The sequence below is a fragment of the Kryptolebias marmoratus genome, linkage group LG15 (assembly GCF_001649575.2).
Source record: "Kryptolebias marmoratus isolate JLee-2015 linkage group LG15, ASM164957v2, whole genome shotgun sequence".
NCBI lineage: Eukaryota > Metazoa > Chordata > Actinopteri > Cyprinodontiformes > Rivulidae > Kryptolebias > Kryptolebias marmoratus.
This window is the reverse complement of record NC_051444.1, coordinates 18,433,846-18,448,457: the sequence shown is the minus strand read 5'-3', so window position 1 is coordinate 18,448,457 and position 14,612 is coordinate 18,433,846. Positions and strand designations below refer to the sequence as shown.

The 14,612-nt window shown below is 44.6% G+C and overlaps 1 protein-coding gene across 3 annotated transcripts in view; it reads right to left on the bottom strand.

Moving 5' to 3' along the window:
• Positions 1–635: 635 nt before the first annotated feature.
• The window catches only part of kif13ba (kinesin family member 13Ba), a 38,823-nt gene continuing 24,846 nt past the window's right edge, over positions 636–14,612 (bottom strand). Inside the window, exons 15-38 of one of the 3 annotated variants that reach the window (XM_037979889.1) lie at positions 13,960–14,046; positions 13,507–13,697; positions 13,130–13,409; positions 12,867–13,029; positions 12,626–12,781; positions 12,369–12,518; positions 11,935–12,060; positions 11,625–11,798; positions 11,363–11,520; positions 11,157–11,289; positions 10,889–11,044; positions 10,686–10,785; positions 9,946–10,072; positions 9,769–9,824; positions 9,554–9,678; positions 9,161–9,436; positions 8,926–9,078; positions 8,705–8,782; positions 8,572–8,622; positions 7,963–8,119; positions 7,061–7,191; positions 6,786–6,845; positions 5,691–6,252; positions 636–5,594 (exon numbers count right to left, since the gene is read on the bottom strand). In XM_037979889.1, the coding sequence (XP_037835817.1) occupies positions 5,389–5,594; positions 5,691–6,252; positions 6,786–6,845; positions 7,061–7,191; positions 7,963–8,119; positions 8,572–8,622; positions 8,705–8,782; positions 8,926–9,078; positions 9,161–9,436; positions 9,554–9,678; positions 9,769–9,824; positions 9,946–10,072; positions 10,686–10,785; positions 10,889–11,044; positions 11,157–11,289; positions 11,363–11,520; positions 11,625–11,798; positions 11,935–12,060; positions 12,369–12,518; positions 12,626–12,781; positions 12,867–13,029; positions 13,130–13,409; positions 13,507–13,697; positions 13,960–14,046 (3,856 nt within the window). In that variant the 3' untranslated portion in view covers positions 636–5,388. The remainder of the gene's footprint in view (positions 5,595–5,690; positions 6,253–6,785; positions 6,846–7,060; positions 7,192–7,962; positions 8,120–8,571; positions 8,623–8,704; positions 8,783–8,925; positions 9,079–9,160; positions 9,437–9,553; positions 9,679–9,768; positions 9,825–9,945; positions 10,073–10,685; positions 10,786–10,888; positions 11,045–11,156; positions 11,290–11,362; positions 11,521–11,624; positions 11,799–11,934; positions 12,061–12,368; positions 12,519–12,625; positions 12,782–12,866; positions 13,030–13,129; positions 13,410–13,506; positions 13,698–13,959; positions 14,047–14,612) is intronic. The other 2 variants (XM_037979890.1, XM_017425893.3) reach the window with 2 other exon arrangements.

Genomic DNA, 14,612 nt, shown 5'->3' with positions numbered 1-14,612 from the left:
TGCTTTTATGACTTTAGAACAAAACATTTATTTCTGCACAGCAGACACTTCCACGTGGCTTCCTGGTGACGTCACGGCCATAAGACAGTATTCAGCAAAGTTCAAAACAAGTTGATACAGTTCTGTAAAAAAAAAAAAGGTTTAAGGTCCGTGTTTTTACTGCATCAGTGAAAATGAATAAAATCTTAAAAAGGTCAAATAAGTTTGGGTTAAATAAGAATAAACATTTTTTTCCCCTCCAGATAAATATTGCTAATAAATATCTTGTTTACCAATAATTTTGATGCAGGTTGTTGCTGTCAGACGGACTGCATTTGATGGTTATTTTTGTCCAGCAGAGAGCAGTTCCTCTGACACGACTCTGCTTTATTCCAAAGTGTCCGTTTCAAAGCTTGTGTTCATGATGAAGCCACAATCGCTGCCCGGAGCTCAAACTCCCCCGTCGACAACTGAATCCTTTTTGTTTTCACCTCAAAAATATAATAAATTGTAAAGTTGAAAACTCAGGGAGTGAATTCAAGATCATGCCGTAAAACTGTTATTACAAAACTGTATTTAAAGTGAACACGTCAAACACTTCTTTTTTTTATATTTATAAAAGATTAGAGTTTGGCACAAAAAAAAGAAATAAAAAAAAGAATAAATACTCATCTTTATTTTCCTTATCTGATTACTGCTCAGATGTTCCAACAACAACAACAACAACAAAAAAAGAAAATAAACGTATTATATTACATGTTTATTCTTTGGATTGCAGCATAAAAATTACATAAAATTAAATTAATCAAAACCCAAAGTTGTGCTCAGATTTTTCTTTTTTATAATTCTTAATATGCTCATACACACACACACACACACACACTCTCTGGTGCCACAGCCTAATGTAGAGATGAAGCTGCTCCACACAATCAGCAGCAGCGACTGGTGGCGATAATTAGTCAGATATAATACTGCTGACCGGGCCGAGGCCGCAGGAAACAGACGTGCGAGTGTTAAAGTTTATCCTCAGCTACATGTGTCTAATGTTACACGACTATTTCCTCCCCCTCTCCCCCAGGAGTAATGGCAGGATTGAACTCCCCCGACTTAAAGCACCGAACTGTTCCTTTAAGCTCCTGTCGTCACATGGCTCTGTGAAACGTGGCTGCCGGTTCCTACACCAGCTGCTGTTACAAACAGGTAAAAGGTGGAGAAATGATCAGACGCTGCGTCAGCCGATGGCCTTGTATTGCTTCTTTTTATTTTTTAGGGGTGCTTGGGGGGGTCTGAGAACACAGAACGCTCTCCGACGTGAGGGAAGCAGGGTGTGACAGGTGATCGAAGCAGGGACGAGGTAGATAAAAAGGTGAAAACTCACTTCCAAGGCAGGAAGTTTAGTCTTGAAAGTCTCAGCTCCAACAACTAAAGGTTTTAGAAGATCTCAGGCTGCTGCTGTTCAAGCTGCTGGGCAGAGGCAGGTGATAGACTCAACGCTTTTCAAGGGACTTTTCTGGTTGTACGTAAAAAAATCCCTGTGTGGAAGCTAAGCCCCTTCTCGCTGAGGTTGTAGGTACCCACTAGGGGGCGATATTTGGGCAGTGACACACCTGGCAGCTCCCGAGGCCGAAACATGCTCCCCCTTCTGTTAAACAGCTGACCCAAGTGGGCTTCTGAGAGCGTTTTTTTTCTGTAAACGACCCCTTTGAGTAACACAAAGTTTACTGTAATAAACGTTAGTCAGAGCTGAGATCATTCTGGCTGTACCCGGTCTGGGTCCAGGCTGAAAATCACGTTAAGGCAGGGGTTTCTGCAGACCAGTGAGCTCACGCTCAGGAAACACGACAGACAGAAGAAAAACTCAAAGCATCACGAGAAAAAAAAGCAGAAATAAAAGATATAAAGTAAAAGAATGAAGGCTGATACACTTGGATCGAACTCAAAAACAACCGGACCTCAAAGTGTCTCTGATGGCTGACACACAAGGCTGTAAAATGAAATCCTGTCGATTAAAACGACTTTTGTTGCTCTGTGTGTAAGGATGCTTCATCAGACCCGAGACTTCCTGCAGATTTTTTTCAGATTCTGCAAACCGTGAAGAGATTTCTAACTCCAGACACACGTGGGTCACCTTTCCTGACCTCTACCAGCTGAGCTGAGCTCTGCTTTCACACCGAGTAACCAGCTTGTGCCACTCCTACTCGGAGTGAAGCCAAAAAAAAAAAAGGTAAACAAACACAGGAGCTGGTAAAATCGAGAACATCAAATATCAGAAAATAAAACTCCCAAAAAGATGGTTTCGTCTTTCAAGTGTTGCACGCACACACACACCAACACTATGATCCTCTCTGTGCAAATGAGTCGATATGAAAACAGTGTGTGGAAGATACGTGGTCACATGGTTTCTGAGGCACAACATAAAAGAAACAAAGAAGTCTGAAGTGATCTCAACGCCCCCCGCCCCTCTATAACCGTCTCTGAGCAAAAACCAGGAAGGGAAAAGTCCAGCAGCCACAGAGGAAGCAGGTGGAGTGGCTGCTGGTGATCGTTTCCCTTCTGATCCGGTGTCAGGTCCACTCACACACACACACACACACATACACTCACACACCAGGCAAAATCACACAGAAGAAAACTTACTGCTTTCCTTACCACTCCTCTTGAACCACAATGTTAAAAAGATAAAAATGAAACTCCTTGGAGCTTTAAAACACTTCCCACCCACCCAATTAGTAACATAGCTGACAGCCACCAACCAGTCAGAGGGTTTTAGTCCAAAGTAAAAACTGCACACATTAAAAAAACAAAAAAAAAACTAGACTATAATGATGAACTGTGGTCTCGTCTCACATTTCAACCTAATCCCAACTTCCAGGCCAACCCTTTCTCATACCTCTGTAGGTGACTCCTCGAACCGTGGTCTTCCTCCGCGCCCACGCGACAAAGTGCCTCAACATTTAGTTTCAAAAAAATCTCGGCCACCGAACCGACAGCACCACCTTCAGCCCGCTGAGACCCGAAGCGAACTCTGGAGATCCCAACTGTTTACATTTACAACATGAATAGCAGCGACTTTTCGGGAAATCGTTTGTGCAATATTCATTCATATTAAAGAAAAAAAAAAAAAAAAAAGGCTTTCTCGATTTCCATGCGATAAAGACACGCGTTAAAAAACATTTCAACATAAATACGAACATTTACACCCCTCGAGTCAAGACGACGCAGGAGAAAAGTAATAAAAGTCTAATCTGGTTTTCCTTACAGTTTGGACATACTGAGAGGGTTCACATGCACACGGTAATCCACATAATTTAACAAGCATCTTTACATTATCTACTCAAGGACTCTGGACAGATGTGGTTACAGAGAGCCTCAGTAAACACCATCTGAGCGGGATGCGCTAAAAGAACCAAAATATTTGAAGCAAAGGTGAAATATTTATCTTCCGTCAGCTGTTACTTTTTTCCCACTTGGTGAGATAAAGCTCCCGACGTCAGCAGGGCTCACTGCTGACGTCAGACGTTTAATGAAACTCTGTTTTCAGCGATGAAACTCTTGCTCTAAATACACGGGTACCTCTTCCTGAGCTCCAGCAGCCGGTTAAGAAGCTGAGCAGACAACTAAGTCAGAGGTGAAAAACCAGACGGAGTCGACCGTTATCTTACAGAGAAGTACGTTAAATGGATACCATCTAAAGAAAAACTTCGAAGCAGCCAGTAGACAGCTACGGCGAACTGAAATAGTCTACATTTAAAAAGTTCACGAGCAGGAAATGTTACAGTCCCTCGGGAATGTTCGAGTCAGATTAAAACCAATTTAATAACCTCTGCTGCATCATCGGGTTTCCTTCACCGGGTGTGTCAGGAATGTGTAATCCTGCAGACGGGCCTTTACTCTCCCATAATGCACTCCTGCTTCCCCAGTCGTGTCAGTATTCAAAAACAAAGGTTTAAAAATAGCTTCACTTTATAAAAAAAAAAACATCAAATGCATAGACGAAAATGAATTCTCTTCACAAGCAAAAACTCACTTGGCTCTTCCTCAACACATACTCTGGCCCTTTTCCGGATCGACGCGCCTCCTGTGGTCCGAATGTGGTCAGTCGTTCCTAAAGGAGCACCGGGGAGTCGGCTCCCCGAGCGCAGGAAGGTGACGCCACACGGACGAGGAGGAGGCCGTCATCAGAAATCATCACGTCCCATCAGCTCGTTCCACAAACGGCTCCCTGTCTGGCTGCTTCCTGCTCACATACACAAGCTCTTACTCAATCATCTCCAGTGCATAATTAAAAAAAAAAAAAAAAAAAAACTAAATAAAAATAAATCTACTTTAAAAGCCTCTCAGTTTGGGCAACTCACTCCCACAGAGACTTTTCCCAACCGGGGCGTGACTCTTCCAGTATTACTCTTTTGACACCAGCACGACCAAGATGATTTGAAATTTTCTTGTGCACACAAAGCAAAACTGTACAAGATTTACAAACACACACACACACACACACACACACACACACACACCTCGCACTTTCATTTCCCCCCTCTCTGCAGTCCCTGAGATCACCTCACACTTAGCACAAGGCATTCTCTTTAACACAGCAAAGAAAGATCAAACACAAACCAGACCATGGCAAAGGCACGTTCTGGGAGAATCTGTCCTAAAAGAGAAAAAATAATAAAATAAAAGTCCAGGAAGTAGAGACGACTTTCTAACGAAGAGTCAGAGTCTGCAAACGGAACCTGCAGAGTTCAGGAGGCTGGCAGTCGCAGAGATATGCAGGAATGCAAACACCTCTCATGGGAAATTATTTTTAAAAATCACTCAGTTTCTACTTATTTACAAAGAACAAAAGAAAGGGTTCAGCACAGTGAAACACCAGGGGAGAAAAATACAAATGCTAAACAAATGCTACAGATATTTTTTTTGTGTCAGCCTGAGGTTCTACATCTGAATGTCCCTATAGTGTTTTAAAAGATGTTCTTCAGTCTGACGGGCCTGAAAGACAAACTCATTTTCAGCTGGGACCTTCAATAAAGCGACCGGTTTGCATTCCTGCATATCAGCTCAGAGAGAATCATTTGTGATTCAGCCCGGGTCCAAACGCAGTCCTCTCTGAGCATCCGTCTTACCGGCTGTTTCACGTAGGAAATATCACCTGCCAACACCATGAACAGCTCTCTGCCAGGCATGGAGACCCTCAGAAACTCTGCACGCCGTTCATGAAGGTTTCTGCAGAGTCTCTTCTCCAGCGGTTCTGCTCCCAGCTGTTTGAGGTGAATACAGTACGTGTAGTTTCCAGCTGCAGGTCGCCAGGCAGTAAGTCAGCGCAGTGTGTGAGCCTGTTACAGAGCTGCGAGGAGAGGAAGAGCAGGAGGACGACGATGACTGCGGGGAGCTTCTCTCTCCCGTCCTGTCTCAGCTGCTCCACGACTTTCGGTTCTCCCCACGCCGCCCGACGGCGGGTTCTCCACGCAGGACGGGGACGTGGACGGAGGGAGGCAAGTCTCCTGTTCGCCGGCTGGTCCGATCGCGCCGAGATAACCGATCTGGGCGAACCAGCACCCCGTAACCTGGTTTGCAGGTGAAATATCGATGACCTCCGACTGAACCGTCATTCTTACCTGCAGGCAGAAAACGTTACAGGTTCACTCAGTGGCGCCATCACTGACGATGCTTCATTACGTGCCTCGTGTTTGGTTCTCAAACTGGAGACTTACCTACAGGAGTATCTAGCTCCACCCCCACCCAAATGCCATCGGCAAACTGTGTCGTTCCCACGTAGCGCACCGTCCCCGTTTTATTGCTTCCTACTGTGACACACGCCCCCTCTGCCAGCCAATCAGGCAGCACGTCGTCATGGCTACGCTCGTCCTCATCCACAAGGATCTCCAGCCTCTCGAAGCCTTCGCCTCCTCCAGAGTTCAGCAGCTTCTGGTCAGAGAATGACAGCTCTGCTGAGACGCTGTGATTGGCCGAGCCGTGGGTCGCTGACTTGGCGCCGCACTGAGGAGGAGAGGTCACAACATCGTTCCTGTCAGCGCCCTGCTGCTGAGGGTTTGTGGGTAACGCAGTCTCTGCACCCAGGAGGGAGGAAGACGACGAGGAGGGTTGGAGAACGTCAGACAGGGTGACTGTAGAAACACTAGTGGAGAAATAGCCGCTGGACGACTGGCTGAGGGGGCTGAGGGGGGTGGTGTCATGCGGGTCATGCACAGGAAGAGGAGGGACGTCTGGCAACTCTGTCCGTCTGTCTTTGGCCGGGGGCCGTAGAACAGCAGCCTGCAGGAAACCAGCGGTTGCCACGGGAACAGAGGGACAGACGACGGCATGCAGAAACAACAGAGCAAAAATATACAGATATGTGTTTAATAAACAGTTCAAATGTATTATCTGCAAAAAACTTTACAAGCACAAGCTGACCCAACGAGAATAAAAAACAACAACAAAAGATTATGTCCAAGTGTCGTTTTCTGTAGGATAATTGTAACATTGGCAGCGACTTATTGGTTCAGACCACAAACAAGATCCTTGGTGCTAAAACTGGTCTAATTTTGGACTGAAAGCAAAAGTCCTGTAGTCATCTAAACTAGATTTATCATCAAATAAAGATTTATATTTATTGAAGAATGGGAAGAAGAAATATGTACTTCCTGAGTGGGACTGAACTGAAGCTCTCTATATTCATTCCAGTGAGATAACCAACCACATGATCAATAACCAGATGTCCACAAACAATCTGTTAACCAATTAACCATCAGAAGCCTAAAAGTAAAGAAGTCAGCATTAGAATGAATGGTGAGGTGTAACCTTACCGTCTCAGGCTTGACTTTGTTATCCTCCCCCGGTGACGAAGTCATGATGCGAGGCAGATGCTAATGAATGACAAACAAGAAGCAAATAAGAGCTCCTGTGTGCACAATTTGCTGAAAATTCACATGTAATATCTGCCAAGCATAAACACATGATGCACGCTGACATGTGACCTCCACTGAAGAAGATTGGGGTCAGAGGCACCTCAGCAGAGGGTCTACAGACCAAACATGGCTCTAAATCTAAAACGACGCTCAGACTGTCCTTCTGCGCTGACCTGCTGGCCGTGCGGCGAAGGTCGCAGCTCCTTCTTGTCATCTCGAGCCGGAAACAGAGACTTGAGCAGTTTGGGCATCTGTGGAACCAGCGCCTTAACTGAAAGATAAGAGGCAGCAAGTCCTAAACGACCTGGGAGGGGAGGGGAGGGGAGGAGGACGGGGAAGGGGAGGAAAAGCGAGGCGAAGGTGGAGGCAGGAGGAAGGAAGGAAGTGAGGTAACAAAAGAAGGTCCGGGAAGGCAGAGGAGGTGCGAAAGATTAGGACAGGAAGTTGAAAGCGAGTTCAGAAAATGGTAAAAAAAAATTCCAACATAGCGACAGACTGACGGAGGAAGCTGCCAGTTAAACACACCAACACAGAGATGGCTGATTTAGCAATTACACTATGTATTAAAAAAAATCCACTAGATTACAAGAACAGATGTTGATTAGGATTATTCATTCTGTTCATTTCTAAACAAAATGAATCTGACAGATTTCACGGTGAAATGAAAAAGAAATCCTTATGAATCAGCTACTTGACAGAGGATTATTCACAATTATCACACCAGAGATTATGAAGCTTTGGTCATCAAGAGAAAAAGATACTGGCAGAGTTAACACAGCAGAATAAATGAAATAACTTTAATAAATATAAAACAGGCAGATAAGATTTCACACTTCACATCCACTGAGGTGGAGAAGAGAGGAGAGCAGAGATGAAACAACGTGAAAAATGAAACCTCCTAAAGTGCAATAAGTATAACGTCTTAGGATCATCAGAGAGGAGGAGATAAGGCAAGGTGCAAAGTTCTGATAATGGATGAACCCAAGCTAAAATAAATAAATCAAAAAGCGGAGAAGAAAGATGATAAGTAAAAAAGCCAGACTGTGGGGGAGAGGGGGCACCAAAGGAGGTGTACCTTGTTCTGGCTCCTGGCTCTGTGGGGGGGGACTGCTGAAGGACGCAGAGGACGAGGAGGGGGAGGTGGAGTAGGTGGATGGGGAGGAGGCCGGCCGTGGGAGGGAGCGGTGAAACTGAGAGGGCATGAAGATATCCTGCTGACTCTCCCATCGACCCTGAGAGGCAGACAAAGGAGAAGCAGGATTAGCTTGGAATGTGCGAAATGTCTCGAGTTGGGCTCCATCGACATGTGCAGGCAGAGTGAAAAGTCACTAAACCCTCCCAACAATTCAAGGACTAAAGAAATGTCTGTTCTCTGCCGGGGTGTAAAAGCAGATCACTACAACCTCACATAAACAGAAAGAGAAAAGAATCAAGGTGTTGCGATGACTCAGGCGCCATTCAGAGCTGCACTTTAAAGGAGAAATGAGCCACACAGTTCAGAAACTACAGCAACGTTTTAATAACGAGACTGATTTCTTCATTTTTATAACCTTCTGCAACATAAACCCTTAATATGAAACATATAAACAGATAAGTTGTTGTATATATTACCAGGCTGATAGAGGTCTGCAAAAAGCTGCAGAATTTATTACAAAAAAGCTGAAGTCATTTTAAAGCGTGTCACCTTATTGTCCAACAGGCAAGTGGTGGATAGGTCCTGTCTACTTCCTGACAGCTGAAACCAGAAACACAGTGACCTTAGACAAATCATACTGTATTTTAATATAACACTGAATTCTTTCATTATATATTTTTACCCTGTGGACAGAGGGGGAGCTTAGGCTCCTTCTGTTACTCCTCCCTCTGCCAGACAGCTGCTCCTTCACCGCCACTTCCTGAAACCCACACAGTTCGTTTTTTAGCAGATTAGAAAATAAACCATTTTGGATAAATATGCAGTTTTTTTTTTTTTTTACATCAGTGTGCTTAACGCCTGTTTACCAGCATGATCAATAGTTTCAGGAGTTTCTCCATCTACCTGTCTGAGTCTATCCAGAGTGAGGATGTTCTCCAGATTCATGACGCTGCGGAGATATTTCTCAATGGCGGCCTCGTCTTCACCTGACTGGTTGTTGTGTGCGTTCGCAGCGAGCCGGGCCAGCATCTCCCTGTCCTCTGAACCGGGAGCATCCTGATATAAGGAAGCAGAATGAAGATTAGTGCTTCCCTGTCTATATAAAACGAGACGCTGGTATCTTTATGGCAGCCTTTACCTCGGGGATGTTGGAGACCACCTCGAAGGTGACGCCTGAGCCCGGTATGGTGCTGCGGGTCGACATCCTCCTGAGAAAGTTGTGTGCAAAGCCCTGACGGCCTGGGTTCACGTTGACGCAGATCCGTTTTCTCAGCACCACCTGCATGTCGGCAGGGTGGCTGAGCTGAACGACCACTCGGATCGTCAGGTAGACGCGCTGCTCGGGCCACAACCCCCCTCGGCTGAGCTGGGGACACTCGTGGACAGTAGAGTCCCACGATGCCTCTGCCTTCACCTGTGAGTCCACAAGAATCCTTACTACAAGGCTACTGAGTGGAAAGATTCCCCGTTTGAGTTTTGTGTGTGTATTTAAAAGAAAAAGAAAAAAAAGCTCCCGCAGGATGCTGTTTACCTCTCCGTCGTAGTGTTTGACGATCTGCAAGTCAAAGAAGTCGTCCTCGTCTTCTCCACTCAAAGATGCGTCCAAGCCTCCAGCCTCAGGCACCTCAAACTGGTCTTGAGAGCTGAGATCATTAGCTGGGGAAGCAACGAAAGACTTTAAAAGTTAATCGGTGAGTAGATAAAACCACATGAGCATACATTATACCACTTAGTAAACTCTCTTACGTTTGAGGTCCAGGAAGAGAACAGGGATGTGCGTCTCCATGCCTGGCAGAGGAGCCCTGTGAACACAGACACAGTCCTCTGAAAAAGTCTGTTTCTTTGTTGCATCTCTGTGCTTCCAAATGGTGTAAATTATGAATCAACAAAAAAGAAATATCCTATTTTATATACGAGTCATACCATTCAGCAGGAGCTCCAGGAATGCCGCTGCCAGCAGAGGGCACCATCACAGCATTTCTCTCCTCCGTGAGAGTCAAGCGCCACTCCAGCAGCTGGGCCTCCCTCTCCATGTCATCCTCAGTCTTTTCTGTACATAACACACACACACACACACACATCAGAAACAACTCTCATATTAAATACAAAATATGCACTGAAAAATTGGCCTGACATCAATATCAGCTGATATTCAGCGTGTCAGCTTCTCAGCACTGATGGCAGTGGTTGATAATTATCTGCTGTTTCCTGGTTGTGTCTTATTGAGAACAGAGAAAACTTAATTAAATTTATGTTTATCAAAAAAAAGTTGTTAGGCCGTAATAAGTTGCTAATTGTTTAACAAGTTAAAAGGTCTTTTGAAACATTTAATTTTCACACAAAAGAAAAGACTATAGTAGAAAGGTTTTAACACATTTAAATAAATGGATTTGTATGATTAAGATTTAGATATTTAAAACTGCTTTATTACTTTTATACTCCCTTACTTCTATTATAAAAGACAATTCATTGTTTCCCTGACATAAAGAGGAAAATGTCAAAACAAATCCTGACAATCTGCCATCAACCCAGACTTTGAAAACTGGTGAGGCCCTCCTAAAAGAAAAATCACATTTAGCTGTCCTGATTCTGAACTTTGCAACACTACTCTGTTTCAAGGCAGAATTAGTGGTGTTCCAAATATTTGCATGTATTTGTTTTACCTGCTTTGCTAACCAGGTTCTGCAAGTGTTGGTCGAGGTACTCCTGCCTCTTGGTGAGAGCAGCCAACCACTGCCGCCGCAAACTTTCCAGATCTCTCTCCTACTCGACAAAACCTTCAGTTAATTACGGCACGTTCTGCTTCTGTTCATCGAAAACTTCAGAAAACGGGAAAACACAGTGTAGCTGTACTAATCTGCTCGACCTGATAGCTGTCCATCTCGTCTCCGTCGTGGTTCGATGAGCTGGTTTTGATCTCCACACAGCCCACGGACACTGCAAGCACAATCTCTGCTATCAGAGGCATTGTGCCCGAGTCCTGAACCGAGCGCACGTCCACCTGGATTCGCCGCGACTGACCCTGGAGATAAGGAGGGAGACTAGAGGTTTGGAGGGATAGTACTACAGCTAAAATCTACAAGTTCTCTCTGCTGATCAGGGCTGGTTGTGATGATGCGGGCTCTCATCTGTACCTGCCGAAGCTGAAAGATTCCCCCAGTGCGCACATCTTTAGCTGGAACAACTTCCACCGGCACAAAGTCTCCGTTCTCATTTATCTCCAGGATTTGAATCCATAACTCCAGGCGACGTGTGACCTCACTCCATCTGCAAAACCCAACGTCAATCTTACATGGATGCACCAAAAGGCTTATATGACTGAGCATGTGTGTGAGGGTACCTGTCTCGTAGTGTGCGTGTTTTAGCCTGGATGATGCTGAGGTCCCACAGAGCAGGGTTCCTTCCTCCATCTGATTGTTTATGTCCATACACCTCGATGACAACGGCCCCTTCTGTAAGGTACTCGATGAAATCCTCCGTCACTGACACCGCCAGCTCCTGAAGGTCCCATAAGGTGTTATATCAGTAACTACAACCCATTGTTAGGGAAATATTTGTACACAGGTACTGCTCAGTCCACACGTAGAACATGAAAGGTTTACCTTGCAGCTGTCAAACACAACCATGCAGTGTGGGTCCTTGGTGCTGGGAGAAGACGACGAGTGATCAACTTCAGGGGCCACAATGATGGGCTCGGGCTGGTCCCAGAAGATATACTGACAGAAGACAAAGTTGGACAAATGCTGTGGAAGACCAGTGGCTTGCAGGATCTTAATCTGCAAAGGAAACACAAACCAAGAGTTAGTTTATGTCAGAATATGACACCATCAGTGCTCCTTGATATAAAAAAAACACCCCAAAAGATTTTTTTTTTAAAATTGACTCAGTTCTCAGAGAAACAATGTAGTTTACCATGCAGACCAGTTTGCGATCCTCAATTTCAGAGTCCTGGTTGTTGTCAGGATCATCTCCTCCTGCCATATTGTCCTCCAGCCCCCCTCCAACTCTCATCACCTCCACATGCAGGCGCCCAGCGACCTGAATACAAGGCAGAAAAGAAAAATAGAGCTGTTATCCCAATCCTAAACTAAAACTAGGAGTACAGATACTTTTTCAGCATATGGAGCTCCAAAGTCAATCAGCCGAAATGTACTTTATCCTCTTATATTTTATGTTACCAACTTTGACTATTTTAACAACATGAAAAGAACAACAGACTGGAGATATTCAGAGAACACCACTTGCTGCTCAGATTAGTTTAGATTTATTTAAATATTTATATTTCTTAATCTAGAAAAAAGGTAAAGTGTGAGGAGGAGAACTGCTAATAAATACTGCGATTCTACCTCTCCTTTTTGGTTGATGATGGGAACGGCGTACTGCAGCTTGACGTCATAGAACAGACATGAAAGGAAGACATTGGCAACACCGATCAGACTGTGGTTCTCCTGCTCGTCAAAGAACGGGTCTGCTCGACGGAAATATGACCGCATCCCCTGGAGAGGGAGGGAGGGAGGGAGAATTTTAACATGCAGCTCATGTGAAAAGCACTTTTTGATTCCACGAGTTGTTCATAAAACACAGCAGGCTTGGGCTGACTCACTGGGTTGTCCTGATCATGAAGGTGGTAGTCCTGCCACTCCTGGTACAGCTCTCTCATGTCGACCAGGCGGTTCTCCATCTTTTCCAAACTCCAGATCTGCTTCCCTCGACACCGTCTTCGAACCTGAATTGCAGGTTCACTGAGCACTGCATCCCTCTACATACACAGACGTTTTTTTAAGTTATAGGCTGTAAGAAAACCAGATGGAGTCATACATGGTGCTTATTTATGCGTGTAGGACCTTGCGGTTTGCGTTGAGGTTCTCTGATGGGATCTGTAGGGTGACTTTGTACTCTGTGTGTCGCTCCAGCTCCTCTGAGATAAAACACGCCTCCTGCACCAGAAGGTTTGCTCTCACTATTTGCTCCCTCAGCCTCCGAAGACTCCTCACCAACACTGCTTCCCTGCAGGACGACAGGAGGTGCAGAGACAAAGGAGGGATGAGGACATGTCAAACCTCCGTTTGTTTAATCAACACAACATGAACAAACACACTTCACTCACCTGTCTTCGCTCCACTGCCTCAGCCTGCCCTGAGCGCTGGTAGAATGGCTCATCCCTCCCATGCTTAGTCTCTCCAGACTGCGATAGTGAGACTGTTGTCCTTGTCCTTGCTGTCCAGATGTCTGTCCTCCAGACTGGCCCGTGGAGAGACGGTCCGGGTTGAGCTTCTTGCGGAGCTGCATGAGCTCCTGCTCGTACATCTGCCTCTGTCGCTCCAGGGCGGAGCGCTTCTCTTCTTCGTGCTGCCTCTCCAGGGACTGGAGGACCGCCTGCATGGGATCTGCCCGAACACAGCAAAGAGGAGTCACAAATCAAAGACCTGATGTTCTGCTTCGAGGAACATCTACACTACAGTATGTTCTCCTGAATTATCTCACCGTTGTTGCCCAGAGCCTTCATCATGACCTCCGTCTGCGCAAACTCATAAGAGAAGCTGACTTCACTGGACACTTCACTGGCCGTGTCTCCGTCTGCATCCAGCTGCTCACTGCTGCCGCTGTTCTTCATCACGCTGCCTTCACCGTCCTCATCCTCGGCACCTCGTGACCGCCGCTTTGGCAGATTGATCCTTAAAGTGGGATAAACATACATCAGAGACTGTAACAAATGATGAATCTTCAGCAATTCAAAAAACTGAATGACACACAAAAACACACTGAAAAAAAAATCCATTAAATTCAGATAAATAATGGATAAATATATATAAAACTTTAAATCCAAATGTTGCAATACCTTGAAAACCTTCTTTCAACTGATTATTGGACATTGTAAATGATATTATATATAACATTGTTTAAATTGTTTACAAATTTTAAAATGTTATGTGTTACCTGAAGAAGTGATTATTTCCCCAGAGGATTCGGTCCCCATGATGAAGCTGCAGGGCACTGGTTACTGGAGAACCATTAACACACGTCCTATAACAGCAACAAAGAAACCAGCGACTTTAGATAAAGCTGAAATAGAAGTTTATTTTCAATTAAAATAAAACGTCATTGGAATGAATGCATCAATTAGTCACATTCAGACTGAAATATCAACATTATTAATGTATTCTTCAGAAGAAAAACTGATAAAATTATGTAAAATCTTTTTAGCAAAAGCATTGATAACAACACAAAAGCAAGAGGTTCATAAAAAGTTTGCTTAAGGCTTTTAGTGGAGGGAAAATGTAACAATCAAGTCTTGTTTCACCTTATTTTTACTTTTTTCAGTCTGACACTTCTTACCATTTAAACACAATCTGGTTGGTGTGTTTAAACACAGCTCCTAAATAATGTCACATCATCAAACCACATTGAAATCTTTAGGATTTTGATTTGAACAGGTTAGTTTTTAAACTCATACCACACACCCTTATAAATCTATAACAGAAGCAGAATAAACACATTTACTGAACAATTTGTTTCAGTGAAAAAAAACAAGGTTAAAATTATGGTTGTTTTGCTCCAGGACTCCCACTGAGCTTTAAAGAAATCTGCTT